At 29.4% G+C, this 15706-nt stretch overlaps 2 protein-coding genes and 1 long non-coding RNA gene across 4 annotated transcripts; 1 reads left to right on the top strand and 2 right to left on the bottom strand.

Annotated features, from left to right (window-relative positions):
- The first annotated feature begins 16 nt into the window (after positions 1–16).
- LOC122716594 (protein SERAC1-like) lies at positions 17–3565 on the top strand. 2 transcript variants are annotated; one of them, XM_043939840.1, is made up of 15 exons: positions 17–156; positions 230–357; positions 440–640; positions 704–831; positions 907–1017; positions 1106–1241; positions 1305–1448; positions 1515–1772; positions 1913–2102; positions 2177–2341; positions 2413–2540; positions 2619–2771; positions 2890–3036; positions 3128–3194; positions 3275–3565. In XM_043939840.1, exons 1-15 carry the CDS (start codon positions 86–88, stop codon positions 3387–3389), a joined length of 2142 nt encoding a protein of 713 aa, XP_043795775.1. In that variant the 5' UTR covers positions 17–85; the 3' UTR covers positions 3390–3565. The 2 variants fall into 2 exon arrangements, 1 of the variants encoding a protein (XP_043795775.1); XR_006347055.1 differs by lacking the exon at positions 3275–3565 and having other exon boundaries at positions 2940–3036.
- Positions 3566–4917: 1352 nt separating this feature from the next.
- Positions 4918–15201, bottom strand: LOC122716625 (flocculation protein FLO11). Its single transcript, XM_043939893.1, has 10 exons — positions 14906–15201; positions 8903–9367; positions 7562–8513; positions 6860–7480; positions 6426–6729; positions 6277–6347; positions 5991–6184; positions 5784–5911; positions 5521–5700; positions 4918–5447 (listed from the first exon to the last, which is right to left on the bottom strand). The coding sequence occupies exons 1-10, from the start codon at positions 15000–15002 to the stop codon at positions 4950–4952; spliced, it is 3510 nt and encodes a 1169-aa protein (XP_043795828.1). The 5' UTR covers positions 15003–15201; the 3' UTR covers positions 4918–4949.
- Positions 10229–14192, bottom strand: LOC122716626. The gene is made up of 3 exons (XR_006347061.1): positions 12120–14192; positions 11874–12033; positions 10229–11782 (listed from the first exon to the last, which is right to left on the bottom strand). It is a non-coding gene; the product is annotated as an uncharacterized LOC122716626 (long non-coding RNA).
- Positions 15202–15706: the final 505 nt, after the last annotated feature.

Here is a 15706-nt window from a genome sequence, read left to right as displayed (position 1 = left end):
TGTGTGTATGTGTACATTTAAATATTAAGATTATATGAATATAATTATATATATATGTTCTTGATAGAATATAATTGTTTTTACAATGAGATTAAAAACTTATAAGAAATATATAGAATATGTAAAATCAACTGGGATTTCTATTGTTATTGTTGGGTTAGTTATGTTTATTGCATTTTTATAAATATTGTTTATAATGAAATAATATTATAAATATTTTTTCATATAGTGGCTGTTGGTTTTTGTATCAATTACGACAGGTATCACAAATTTTACAATCTTCTGTACCTACTAATGTCTTGAGTTTGGAACAACCACATACTCAATATATTTATGTTGATGACCCTCGGTTCAAAGGTATTTGTGAAAAATTATATTAGATATAATGATTTATTAATTTTATGTGGAATAAATTTAAATATTTTTATTATACTTTTAGATGTACTCATGTTACGAAAAGTTGAAAATTTACAATCATCTGTGCCAGTACAATCTCTTTCATTCAATCATACTATAATGAAATGGTGGAAATCATTAACTCGTAATGTAGCATATAAATTATTATACATTGCACAGCAGGGCAATGTCAGAGAACGTTTGAAAGCTCTTTGTACTCTTAATTCCTTGAAACATTTAAAAAGTATTTATTTTATAATTAGTATTTTATATAAATATTTGTTATATTTTTAATTAAAAATTATAGGTTGGCATTATCAACATATTGCACAAATGTTGGATGCCAAAACTGCAATTTCACTTGCAAGAATGCCAAATGTTGATTCAAGATTTTTTTTAAAGCCACCATATTATCATGTACAACATAAATTACATGTATGTATTATATTAATAGCAAATTTTTAATTATATTTAAGTTATATGTTTGAATGAAAGATTATATTTCCATAGGATGTAATAGAAAAAATACATCAATTACTTCTTCATTTAAGCACATTATGTGAAAATACACATCCATGTCTTATTCAATTTCTTAATAAAAATTTTAAAGATACACCTTCTGTAAGTATATATTATAAAAAAATATTTTAATTTCTATTGTGCAAACTATTTTGTGCGCATTTTAATTATTTACAAAGTATAAAAACAGGATAGTCTGATACTTGATCACGATTTAACAAACTTAGGGCTGGCTGTAGCACCAGCCACAGTATGGGATCAAGAATTATTACAGAATTGTGTACAAGCACTATATCATCATTCTTGTCTTGAGCAATATAGCAAAGGTAAAATAACAAATATACATATAGTAATTTAAAATATTTGTAATTAATTTTTTTTTCATTTAGATATTATTGATGGTGGTGGTCTTTCATTACTAATGATAATAAAGAAAATTTTTAATGATAACACTAATATGTGTATATTACTTGCAAAAATAATTTCTAATATTTCACTTCATTCAAAATATTTGCAAGATATTTTTCAAGCAGGTATATATGTAAAATAAAATTTTAAAATTCTTAAAATGCATGTATTATTCGAATTTCTATTTCAAGGTTGGATTGGCACATTGGTAGAATGGTCTCAAAGTAGTAATGTAAGATTATCAGCACCAGCTAGTCGTGCATTAGCAAATTTAGATATCGATGAAAACAAATATGTTAAATATCCAAGATGTATCTATCTTCTTCATCCTTTGCATAAAACTACAGCAAATATAAATTTGGATGTTATTTTCTTACATGGATTACTTGGTGGTGTATTTATAACATGGAGACAAAGAAATCTTGATATATCTGAAGATGGAGTTGTAGGTTTGTTATTATTTAATCTAATAAATGTGAAAAATTATACATTAATATTCTAATAATTCTAATAATTTATAATAAATAAATGTTCTAATAAATATCAATTTAAAATTAATTTTGAAAAATAATTTATAATATATTTATAGATCCATGTCTTATACAAGATGGAATTGATTTTTCAAGTTTGATAGATGATCACTCTCAAGAATTTTTAAAAGATTTAACTTATGATTTAAGAAAACGCGAATGGGATAAAATAGGACAAGATTTTGAAATAATTTTAGATGATTGTCCTCAAAATAGTTCCAGAGGAAATGGACCATTTTCCTGCAATGGGTACAATTTTATTTTTAAAATTTATCTAAAATTTCATTGAAAATATTTATATGTTTAAAAATTTCTGATTTTAGAGATGATGCTTGTATGAAGAAAATTTTTCATGATAAGCAACATAAAACGCAATGTTGGCCTAAAGATTGGTTACCAGATGATGTACCATTTATTCGAGTTATTGGGATAAATTATGACACTAATTTGTCAATGTGGACATCTCTATGTCCAATAGAGAGTGCAAAGTAAATGATTAATATTATTATTTTAATTGACATTAAAAATTTATAATTTATTTATATTATTTATTAATTAGAGCCACTATGGCTGGAAGGAGTGAAGAATATATAAAAAAATTATTAACTGCGGGTATTGGAAAACGACCTATGATTTGGGTTTGTCATTCAATGGGTGGTTTATTAGTAAAAAAAATGCTTGTAGATGGTTGGTTTCATTATATAAAATATCTTTATAAATTTTATAAATTTATTTATCTATAAATATAATTGAATTTTTTTACAGAATGGAAAAATGGCGATAAAAATAATGTATGTAAAAATACACGTAGTATAGTATTCTATAGTACTCCACATCGAGGTTCTCGTGTAGCTGCATTAAAACAAGCAACACAAATGGTATTATGGCCGTCAATCGAAGTACAGGAACTTCGTGAAGGTATGCTAAAAACTATATAAAAAACATATAACAGTACTAACATATAATAAAAAATTATATAACAGTACTAATTAATAAATTTTTTAAATATATTTATAAAAATTATGATTATGTTTAGAATCGCCACAATTATTAAAATTACACAATGAATTCCTTGATATGTTGAAGGAATATCCTATAGAGATTGTTAGTTTTAGTGAAACTAAACCTACCCATGTAACACCATTGAATGTTCCATTTCAGTTTGTTACATCCACTTCAGCAGGTATGATTTAAAAAAATTATAATTTAATATAATTTTATATATTATAAATTTTTTAATAAAAATTGTAATATTTATTTTTATTTATTTTTAGACCCTGGAGTAGGTGAATTTTATGAAATTGCACAAGATCATTTGTCTATATGTAAACCAGCTAGCAGGTAATAATTTAAATTTTTTTTATTTTTGCAATTATTATTTTTTAGATTAAAATTACGAAATTTGAATCTTTATTTTACAGACATTCCTTCTTATATCAAAAACTTTTGAGCATTCTTAAACGTCATATAATTCATGAAAAAAAAACTGTTTCTCCAATTATGGAATTGCTATCATTACCAAGTAAATTATTATAAATTTATTATATATTTCTATATTTTTGTGTGGTTATAAACAAATTGTACATCTTAATGAATATAAAAAAGTTTATTTTTATATATGTAAATTAACAATATTTATGCCATAAAAAAACAAGCATAAATTCCTCTGCATAAATGATCCTCTTTTTTAATTATAATAACAATAAATTTAATTTAGAATAAATATCTTCATATTATAAAAATATAAAATATTTTAAATATTCACACTTAATACTATTAGAATGAAAAACGAAATTTTTGTAATAGTGAATCAATAAATGAATGATAAAAAATTATGTATTTATTAATAATTTTTTAAAATCTAGTAAAAGCAAGTATCACAAATAAATATTTATAGAATAAATATATATATGTATATAATATAATATATATATGTATATAAACTTTTTTCGAATAATAAAAATTTAAACTTTGCATATACTTATAACTGAAGATGGATATACTTACAAAATTTTTAGTCAAAAAATTAATATATTTATAATGGAATATTGGAGTCATTTCTTGATTGCTGATATTTACATCAAAAATAGACAAGAAGAATAAATAGTGTGAGAAAAAAATAGGAATAATTTAAAAATTATAAAATTAGTATCATCTTCAGAATATAAATGAAACTCATAAAGAAAAAATTGAAAATAATGAGATAGTATAAGAAGTAATTTTTAGCGTCATCTTTGAATATTTCTAGAAAGATAATTTTTTGAAAAAATATTTTTAATTCTCAAGAGATGGCGTTTACTTCTTACTTTATATCGATCTTTCTCTTATTTTCTATTCTTTGTGAGCTTCACTTACGACACTCTGAAGATAACGGTAATTTCACAATTTTTAAATTATCTTTATTTTTCTCTTACTATTTAATCTTTTTACTTTTAACGCATGATCAAAAATAAAGTAAGGAATTAAATGCACTTTTAAAGTACTTATTTTTTTAAAATACTACGATGTATTTTAATCTTTAAAAAAAATATAAATAAAAAATATAGATATTGCATTCTTAGCTTTACAATATATCTTTAAAATGATAAACTTGCAAAATAGAATATGTTTATATATATTGGATTATTCAAATCGAATACTTGGTTAAAACTTGGTTAACTTTTTTTTTTTGAGTATTTTTTCAACTCTAATAGAATAATAATAGGTATAATAATAAATTATATAATGATATTTATTATATAATTTATTTGTGAAAGATTTATTTTTTGATAAAATAGTACTTGATCAACATAAAATAATATATTATAGTATATAATATATTATTATATATATTATATAATTATTATATATATTATAGTATATAGTATAGTATATAAAATTGCAAAAAATTTTAAAAAAACAATTATAAATAAAATATTACATAAAGTCTATATTATTTTTATATTTTATTATTAATAATTTAATATTGTTAATTATTAATTTATTAAATTTGAATCTATTTAAATTAAATTTAAAATTTTGTCAAATTATTTAAGGCATTGAATAAATTAAGTAAAAATGGAATTAATAGAAATTTTATTTTTATTACAATAAACTTTAAAAATTTGTATCGTAATTAGGAAGATTATGACGTGACATATTTGTATCGATATCAGGAAGATTTCGACAGGATATATTTGTATCATAATTAGGAAGATCATGACATGATATATTTGTATCATAATCAGAATGATCATGTCTCAATATATTTGTATTATAATCAGGACGATCGTGCCTCAATATATTTGTATCATAATCAGATCGATCAAGTCTCGATATATTTGTATTATAATCAGGACGATCATGTCTTGATAGATTTGTATCATAATCAGAACGATCATGTCTTGATGAATTCGTATCATAATTAGAAAGATCATGACTTGATATATTTGTATCGTAATTTGAAAGATTATGATTCGATAAATTTGTAGTATCATAACCACCATATTTATTGCTGGTATGAGATCCATTGTAATAATAACCATTCCATTCCGATCTCCAACTATCATACATATTATATTTTTTATTTTCTTGAAAAGATTTTTCGACAAGTATCTTGAAAATAAAATGAATTTGTTAAAAAAATACGAATAGATATACACACATATATATATTTTTAGAATCTTACCTTATTGGAAGTCGATTCAAAAGATTTGTCATTCCAAGAAACGTCTGGATCAGTCCAAATCGTATGTACTGGTTTTGAATAATCACTAGATCTGTGGCTTGACATATTTTTTGCTATTTTTTCTTCGTAAATTGTAGATATAGATGGTTTTAATTTTGAACCATTATGACGATTTATTAGCTGAAAATTATATAATTATATTGTAATAAATATTAATTCTATATCAATATTTTCAATGTTTACTTTTGTAATTTTATACATACAACGGAAACACCAAATATAATGATAAAGAGTAATCCACCGACACCAATTACAATTACAGCAATTGCCCATTGTGGAAATAGTCTATCGTCTTTTTCAATATATTGAGGAGGAGTTGCTTTGGGTATCACTAAAAAAGAATTATTTTTAAAATAAATATGAAGATTTTCAATTTTGTTAAATATTTATTTACTAATAATATGACATACCTACAAAATCCGTATATTTTGGATCGATCGTAAATGATCCAAGTTTTATCGAATCCTTTGTTTTCGTATCATTCCATCTATTTGTATTATATGTTCTTAAAGAATCGTGAAAAATAACTTTTAAATCTTGCGTATTAATTTTCTGCTGCATATTGGCCAATTCAACAAAGTAATCTACTAAAATACTGCCCTCGCTAAAAAGAGAGAGAGAATTCATAAATTTATTAATTAAATGAATAATAATTTTTGTGATAATTATAAAAATTTAATATATTGCTCTTATTACCTGAATGAATCAATTCTTATTTTTTTATACCATTTTGCCAGAACAGCAGATTTTGAGAATACAAAGTTCATCTATTAAAAATTAAATACATATCTCATAAGTATATAAAATAATAATATTTTTTAATTTAATAATAAATTCATGAATACCTCTCGTTCAATTTCATTGGCAAGATTCTGCCATTCTTGAGTATTTCGATCAAGCAATTCCGGTACCCAACTTGCATTACCAATTATTCTTATAGTTCCAGCGACTTCACAATCTTGTTCGCAAATTCCTGGTGTAGTAGGTCTTGGTGTCGTTGTTGTAGTTGTGGTCGTTGAAGTGGTTGACAATACTTTGGTTATTGGAACAAGTAATTCAGAAACACTCATCGTGGCTCGAGCCAAAAGTTCTTCTATCGAGATTGGCGTGGTAGTTGATGGAGTAGGCCACTTAAATTCTGTGGTAGGTCTGAAATATTTTAAACAAAAGTTTGACACCAAGTCGATTTAATTTCAGCTTAATTTCATTAAGTTTATATTTAACGTTCAAATTTAAATTTTAAATTTCATATCTAGATAATACAAAATAAAATGTTTACCTGGTAGGCCAACCAGTTCGTATTTTCGGCGTGACAAGTATGTCCGTTCGTGGTTTCGGTGATGTGGTAATTTTATGAATTGGTTTTCCTGTTCTGCTAAGAGAACTAGGAAAGACAAATTTAGATTTTATCGTAGTTGAAGTAGATTCTGTTGTCGTACTAATATTAAATTTGTTTGCATTCTCAGTGTGAACATCTTTCGTTTCTAAAGAGAAATTCTTAATTTTCTGTTCGTAATCACGCGGTACGAAAGAAGAAATATCAAACTTGGATTTGGCGAATAAATCTTGAATTTTTATATCGACTATTGATTTCTCTGCGGAAATATCTAAATTCTTCGCTGTTGTTGTAATTATTTTATTTTTTGAATTTCCTTCATTTTTTTTCTTCTCATAATCCGCTGGCAATAACGACGATATATCAACCTTAGATTTCGCAAGAATATCGCTTAATAGAGAACTTTCTGTAACAGCCGCATCCTCCTTCTTTAATTCGTATCCAGGTGGTAAGAAGGAGCGGATATCTTGAATGATCGCGTTAGTTTTAGGTTTTTTCGTAGTAACGGAAGTAGTCGACGTGATCTGAGTTGTGGTTCGTTCTGTCGTGCTTTTTGTAGGCCATCTAAAGGACATTAACATATCTTTCTTATATATACAATCTTAAAAAGATTAAGATAATATAAAATTTTAAAACATCACCAACCTAAATCCAGTCTTCGGAAGCATTGACATCGAACTTCTTGTAACATAATCACGAGGTAACAGTCCTTCCAGGCTATCAAGCGTCGTCTCAATCTTCGACTTCGGCGTGATATGGTCAATCCTTTTATCGTTATATCGACGAGGTACAAATTTGTTAATGACTGGTGTCTTAGCAGTCGTAGTGTACCTCCTACGATTATTTCGATCACGTTCGTTCAGAACATCCAATTGAAGCGTATTGCCGGCAGTTCTGAAGCCACCAGCGAGAAAACCATTGGACAACTCGGACTGTACCCTATCTAATTTGTCACTAACACTTTCCGTGGACTCTGGAGGTGGGGACGTTTTCTTCTCATTGTTATGGCTGCCGATCGGCTCGATGCGATCTATCACAGGAAATGGTAAGAATCGTGCACCGGATATGCTACGGCTCGTTTGCACGGAAGCCAATATTCTGGAAGTATCTTCGGTCGTTATTGTTGTCACGGGTTGTTCGGTGGTTCCAAGTGACGTGGACGAAGGCGGTGCTGCAACTTGTTCAGTGGTGGTCGGAGCAGCTGTCGTTGGAATGGAAATCGTGCCGTTGACCACGCTCTTGGTTGTTACCACCGATACCACAGCTCCACCGATCAAAATGGAACTATCGACGGAGGTGGAATTCATTTTCGCGATCGGTGGTCCGAGAAAAGCGTACATTTTATGACTGCCCTCCATCGAGGAACCGTCCTCGTTGTTCGTCATCGAAATCGGCGTATCCAAATCCTTCTCGTCGAAAAGATCCGACGAAGAGTCGTTTACATTCGCCATGTGACGAGTATCTAAATTTTCCTCTTCCGTCTCCGACGAATCGTATTCGTTGTTTTCCGATTTTCTCGTTTCTTCTTGTTTTACTAATTCCTCCGTCTCCTTTTCCTCTTCCTCCGCGTCTGGATAGTCGAGGGTGTCAGCGTTTGCTGCAAAATTTGGAGAATCTTACTCTTTTAAGGATATGATGAGGAAGAAACTCGAGCATTAATGATATACACATCCGTCGCGTTTCCTTCTACGCATGAAACTTTCCATAGTGCTAAGTGATGAAACGAGTTTACATAATACAGAACGCGTTTATAAAGATCATAATTAAAATTTGTCGTGTTATATCACGAAGAAAAAAGACAAATTTAAAACGTCTTTGCGTTACGACAAGAAGTAATCGATTTTGTACGATCTTTTAATTCCTATCTTTATCAAAAGATAAGAAAATCGATTCGAATTTTATTTAATTGTATGCTTTGAAATTATTCTAATTCATAAAATCTTTTAAATGTTACAGAATTTAAACAATTTTCGAATTGTATCTTACCTATGGCCTCGTATCTCGATTTACTGGTATTTCCATAATCATCATAATAATAATACGCGTCATATTGACTTGTCGAGGGATCTTCCACATAATCTTCGTCTCTGGACGAAGTGTCTTCCGTGTGAGAAGATAAATCCAGGGAAGATTTTTCGTGCTTCACCGTGTCATCGGTGATCTTGGAGAGTTTCGAAGTCTCGTGTTGCGCTTTTGATTCGGTTTCAACCTCGTATTCGTCCTCGTAGACTTCTTCGTCCGCTTCCTCTTCACGTTCGTTCATCTTCCCGTTTGTTTTCGACGTCTCCATGACGTTATTCTCGTCCAAGGAGCGTAATAACGCCTCTCCTGGATTGTTAACAGGAGGGGATGCATTTTTATCTTGTTGTTCGTATACCGAATTCGTCGGTATCAGATGCGATAATTGGTCCCAAGTCTCTGCTGATCCTTGAGTGGAAATTCGTTGATTCTCTGTAACGATATTTCAAGAAAAAGATTTAAAAGATTAAAAATTTTTAAATCTAAAAAATTAAAAGTTAAAAGAAATTTTGTACAAAATTCATTGATTCTTTTTTTGGGAAAAAATACATCATACATAAAAATTAAATACATCTTAGAGTAAACAAATGGAAATGTATAAAAATTAGAGCATCGAAAATAGAAAATGGGTGTGCTCGATTCGCACAATCATGTATAAATCATAGTTGCTCTTTCACGGACTTAACTAGCATGTTCCGTGAGAAACTGTTCCGAGTCTTTCCGAAAGAAAGCGAAGACACTTTCCATCATTGTTTCTTAGTGTTTTGTAATGTCTTTTGCATCGAGAAACAGTCTATTTCATTTTCTTAACTTTTCGCGGAAAACTTGACAAATTTCCTGTCACATTGTGTAATTAAGCGATCATTTAGATTTTCATATTATTATAATATGATGTTGTTGTATTAGATATACATAGTATTTAGGTTCCAATTTTTTCCAACTTTCGATTAGAAAAAGTTCGATCCACTTTTTACGTTCAAGATGATCAAACTTAATTTTTATTCGACACGCAGCGATAATCTTTTCTTCTTCGAGAATTTAGTTATATCGATGTTCTCCTTTTTCTTAGCTTTCAATTAGAAAAAGTATGTTCTACTTTCGTATTATTTTATATTTAAACTTTCTTCTATTGAATTAAAAACGATTAAGCAAAATCTTTAAATTATTAGTAACACTTCGATTCCTGAAGATATATAATGCACTGTTGCAGAAAACAATTTTTGCAACAATTTTAAAAAAAAGAATCAAATTTCTAAATCGTAAGAAACAGAATGTATTACGTATCCAACAAACTTTTTTCAAACTCCGTATAAAAAGATAATAAGTTTCTCCACTTTACTCCAGTTTCTCTTCGTAATATTACTAAGTTCCGCTATCTTCGTCTCGAACATCTATATAAGTATGATATTATTTCTTTTTTCGAACAAAATATTTACGAATTGATTTATGATCTTATCATTATTTTCTTAAAAAAAGAAAATTTAATAAAATTAGAAATATCCTTTCAAATTATAAATCTATTTTATGCATTGAATATTTTTTGTTCAATTCAACAAATGATACATCTATCAAATTCTTAAATCTTAGCACTCTATTCGTGTTATAAAATATATTATGGCTACACAAAGTGCGCATAAATTTTGGCTCACGATAGTCTTATTCAGCAAAATATTATATTTCCTAGGAAGAATGAGTGAAATATTCTGACTGGCAACACCGCGGGATATTCTTGAAAAGGGTTGTATCAGTGGCAAATGTCGTAACTGGAATAATTCCGTGGGTGTGTCCGCGATGGAATCGACAAAGCTCCAGACCTTCGAAATCCGAGAGCGAATATAAATTAAGGCGTGGTTACGCTATTTGAATACATTAATTGTGCTGACTTTCTTGCGATTCCTTTCTTGACATACGGTTTGATTTTTCATTGCTAGACGCACACGCGTCATTTTAATTATAGATTACTAAAGTTCACTTGCACTTTAGGTTCCGCCTCTTAATTATCATGGTTTGATATATATATAGAAAAGAAAATTATATTAGATTGCGTTTTTTTCTGTAATACTACTAATTAATATGATTTAAATATGTTAAAGTTATTTTTAAAAACTGTTAATTCTTGATTGTACATAATAAATCTGTTTTTATACGAGTAAATATTTTTCAGATTCAACGATTTATTGATCAACGCTATTAATTATTGCGTTATTAACAGCATATGCATGAATACTTGTGGTAAGTGCTACGTGACTAAATGTCAATGGAAGTATGTTACTTCGCATCATATATTTAATTTCATACTAATACAATCTTTCTTCGAACCGTTACATCAGTCTTTAATGCTTTTTTTAAAGAACATAATAAACTTTTTGCGTGTAATAATAGTAATAAAATTCATTGGAAATTCATCGATATTTAATAAAATTATGGTGATTTATTCGATCAATGTCATTCTAGATCTTTTAACGGAACTTGATCATACGTCTTATAATATCCGGTGTTGATACCATCCGGATTCGATATTTTCAGTTGTTGGCCAATTCATCGATCTATTGACGTAATTCGAAACCATTTATATGCCAATACTAGTATTTTCATAAAACTCGTTTGGTACTTTCACGATCGAGACAGCAGGAAGTGTCTGGCTGAATTCTAACGGGTGTACATACACGAAAGGAGCGAGAAGTCGCGCGTGCCAAGCTTAAGCAACGAAGTTGTATATAAATAATGGGGCGAGTGTAGCCGTTCTCCTTTCAATCGTCCTTCGACTTGATCGCGTCTACTCTCCGCACATACGTTCACACGAATTCTTAACTTGAAGTACTTGCTAAAGTATCGATGGTTTTTTTACTGGAAAATTTATATATATTCATCACAATTTTATTTTGTTAAAAATTAATCACTAATATATCATACGATAATGTGTATAGTCTCATACTACCTTTGTCGAATATTTTCTAGCAAAAAATACTGTATTGTTGTTCAGAAAACTTATCAACTTTCACAAATAAATAGTCATATCTCAAAATACAGTGACCTCATTAACAATGCTCTTACTCATGTCGGAAAATACATATATTTATATTCATTCTTTACTATTTCTGCAGAAATATATAAAATTATGATTTTATAACAATACAACTCTGTTAATATATATATATAAACATTGTAACATACATAAACATACATTTTTGTTATATTTCATGAAGTCTTTATTTGTACGTTCCATGTAAACGTATGTATAAACAAGATGATGTAACCTCGTCACACGATTTAAAACCGATTAAAATCACTCGCGCCTTTTCTCTCATTCAATAATGTATTTATATTCAACTGCAGGTCGCAGAACTACATCTGACTGGTATGACGATATTTTGAAATAACACGTTTATGCTTATTGTACCGTGACTTTTCTTATTCAAAGCGAGTGTAAAAGGCGAAAGATTCGTATCTACACGCAATGAAACAACCACACGATCGTGCCATTTTCTGGCCTACAATCCTAGTGAAAACGAAGCCTAAATAACCGCGCCTCATCAAAGATTCGACGCTCGATACGCACTTTCCATGTGCGAACACGCCGTTATTATAATACTTCATAATTAAATCATAGATCCTCGATACGCGATGTTCGAATTCCATTATCGTATACACGATTAATAAAGAACTGCATGTGCAAATTGGCGCCACTAATTTATCATTAATATTTATTTATCAAATTTTGTATAGATATAGAAATGCGATAAAATTTTTTTTGATTGATATTTAAAAAATCTTCCAATTCGATATTATTCATCTGTTAAATTGTTGATTAATCAATGTTATAGATATTACTAGTTTATAGTGCTTTTTTAAAATTGAAAGTTTGAAAATCACGAGATTTAAACAAACGATCGATATAGAAACGAGGCGTAAGGAAATAACTACATGCATAGATATTGCTACGCATATCGTTCGTGCATATTGGCACGAACTTTCTCTAGAGAAGTTTCTTTTTCAAGGTTAATGATTCAAATGAGAAAAATGAATATACTTACTCATCTCGTAACACTATTTATAGAATAATGTAAATATAAGTATTTCAATACTTCGTAAAAAGAATGCGTTATGAATCATTTTGAAAAGATTTGATTCGTATTTTGGACTTTTCTAATTCGATGATTAATTTCATGATAAATTTGGTTATGTGATTTAAGAATTTTATCTATTATGAAATCCGTAAGATGAGTATTACTAAAACTTACACTGAAAAGAGCGAGGTCATGAGATGCACGACAAAATCGTGTCATATTTCACAGAAATCATTTATATGGAAACCGTATGTCTTGTACGCCCACAACACGAATGAGAATATATCTGAGATTTCAATTTACAGTTATAACTCGTAACAAAATGATTAATATTCATATTTTCAATTAGCCTTTAAAGTTGTAAAGCAATAATACGCTATTTATATATATCATAATCTTTTCAAGAAATGGAAACTAAGTTTTTTTTTTGAATAAAAAAGTCATTTGCTTTGTATTTGTGCTTCTATATTTATTGACGATTTAAAAAAAGGCACAATTCGCATTCTATTGTTGAAAAGAAAACATTATTTTTAGAATTCAAATTTGAATAACAAATTAAAATTTATATTTTTAATTTTTCCGTATTAAAAAAAATAAATCAATGAATGAAACATAAACAAGTTTATCATCATTGAACATACTATGAATCGTAAATTATGAAAACCTTTTACTTTTGATCTGATTAGTTTAATTTATGATACTATTAACACCAAGCAATTACCCCACAAACATGAAATTCATTTGAACGAAATCATATTTTTTTTTCTTAATTTTATGAATTCAATTAAGTATTTAATGAGCGTAAAATGATTCTTATTTCGATATTTTTTTATGTTATATGATGTACGATAATAGAAAAAATAGTACATGTAGAATTATCATGTCAATTTTATCATTCACGATTGAAATTAGATATATCCGTTTTAGAGAATCATGATAATCGTATGTATCGAAATCATTATTGCACATAACAATAGAAGTTCAATTGCCTTATCGTGGCATGCGATTGTAACACTCGTATAGAATTGTGGTTCTATTGTATTGCGTATTGTATCGCAATGTACCAGGTCACGAAATCAAACTATCTAGTATTGCATAGCGGTTATCCATTTATCTCATCTACAGGTTTAAGGCCGGGTTACACGAAGTATACTGTATATTATGCTATTAGTATAAATATTTGCATACAAAAATTTGTACATACCATTCTTCCGAACATATCTGCAATCTCTTCATCTATTATTACGTAGTAAAATTATATTATAATTGTTATATCTTGATTATAAAATAAGGACAGAAAAAATATTATTAAAAAGTGTTAACCTATAAAATAACCTATATATAATTGAAATATCTAATATAAAAAATATGATAAAAAATTTCAATTGATATTTCACAGCAACTGATTGAAAATTTTGTTCGCTGTTAAAACGACAAAGAATACGAATTAAGGCAGAGAGATTTTACCGTACCCAGTGAATCGTGACAGTCATACACCGTCGACTCGCCGGATTACATAAATACCACCTACACATTCCACTCGTATTACGTTGTCAAAATCAAACGGGATCTTTCAGTGGCCGTGGTTGAACAAACTTCCAAGTCCGCCGTTGCTCGTAAATCACACGGCAACAATATATTATTATACTTCGAAGAATCTGAGGGCGCCCCGTTGTAGGGTAGTAAAAATTCAACCGAGACAACCTGGAATCCCATAAATCTTCCACGACACATATGTCCGCGAGGACATTCGCATTTACTCTGTGCTTTATCCATGAAAGGATTGCGCGGATAACATCAGTAACGCGCCCTCTCGGTCGGAACGCGAAGTAAGATGCACTCGAATTTGCTGTTCTAAAGGGGTACTTTTCGCGGGTGTATTTTCAGAAAAAAAGAAACGTACCTTGTTGACAGTTGGTTGAAAAGAAGGAGCAACCAAGAATCAGAAACGTCAAAATCACATCAACGAACCGGTTATCGTTCTTTTTGCGTCTCGACATTTTACCTTTCGCACTTGTTCACACCGCGCACTTTTTCGTAACGATACGATTTCGAGGCTGTTCGCCCAACTGTCAGAATAACACTGTCATCGTAACGAGATTGAAATTGGCGGTTTTTTTCGACACGTCGTATGTGTGTCGTTGGTTCATCAACGGACAACGAGTGGACACATCCTCACGGTAGAAAAGAGACGTTCGCGAGCACGGCGCGCTTGTCACTGGTCACGGGTAGAAAGCAAAATCCCACTTTCACTTGGTGGCTGCGCGCCTCGCGAGGCGGAGCTGGCACGTCGAGGCCATCGCGATCTTTCCCTCTCCTTTCTGTTTGGCTTCTTCTCGGTTACCTCTCTTCTTGTATAAGAGAGTCTTTGTGACGATCAACGAGAGGGAGCCAATACTTAGAAAAACCGTGGGGACGGGTTTTAGCAAAAATTTGAGAACGTCCGGGTACGACCTTTCTTGTATCTTCGCGAAGGTCGCTCGCGAGGATCAACGATCTTTCGCAACGATTTTAGAATCAGGAGTCATTCGTGTTTCCGATACAAAGTCGAGACCCTCGAAAGATTGAGATTGTTTTGCATCTTCCAAATGGAAGAATTCCTCGCAAATTTTGTCTCTGAAATAATTTTCTGATTCTTTTTTAGAAACTCTTTAAAAAATTATATTAATATTTTATACTTTTATATAATTTTCATAAAGATTAT

The sequence above is a fragment of the Apis laboriosa genome, unplaced genomic scaffold (genome assembly GCF_014066325.1).
Source record: "Apis laboriosa isolate Shangri-la unplaced genomic scaffold, ASM1406632v1 scaffold47_cov149, whole genome shotgun sequence".
Taxonomy (NCBI): Eukaryota; Metazoa; Arthropoda; class Insecta; order Hymenoptera; family Apidae; genus Apis; species Apis laboriosa.
Note: the sequence above shows the minus strand (reverse complement) of the source record. Positions and strands in the feature narration are given on the sequence as shown.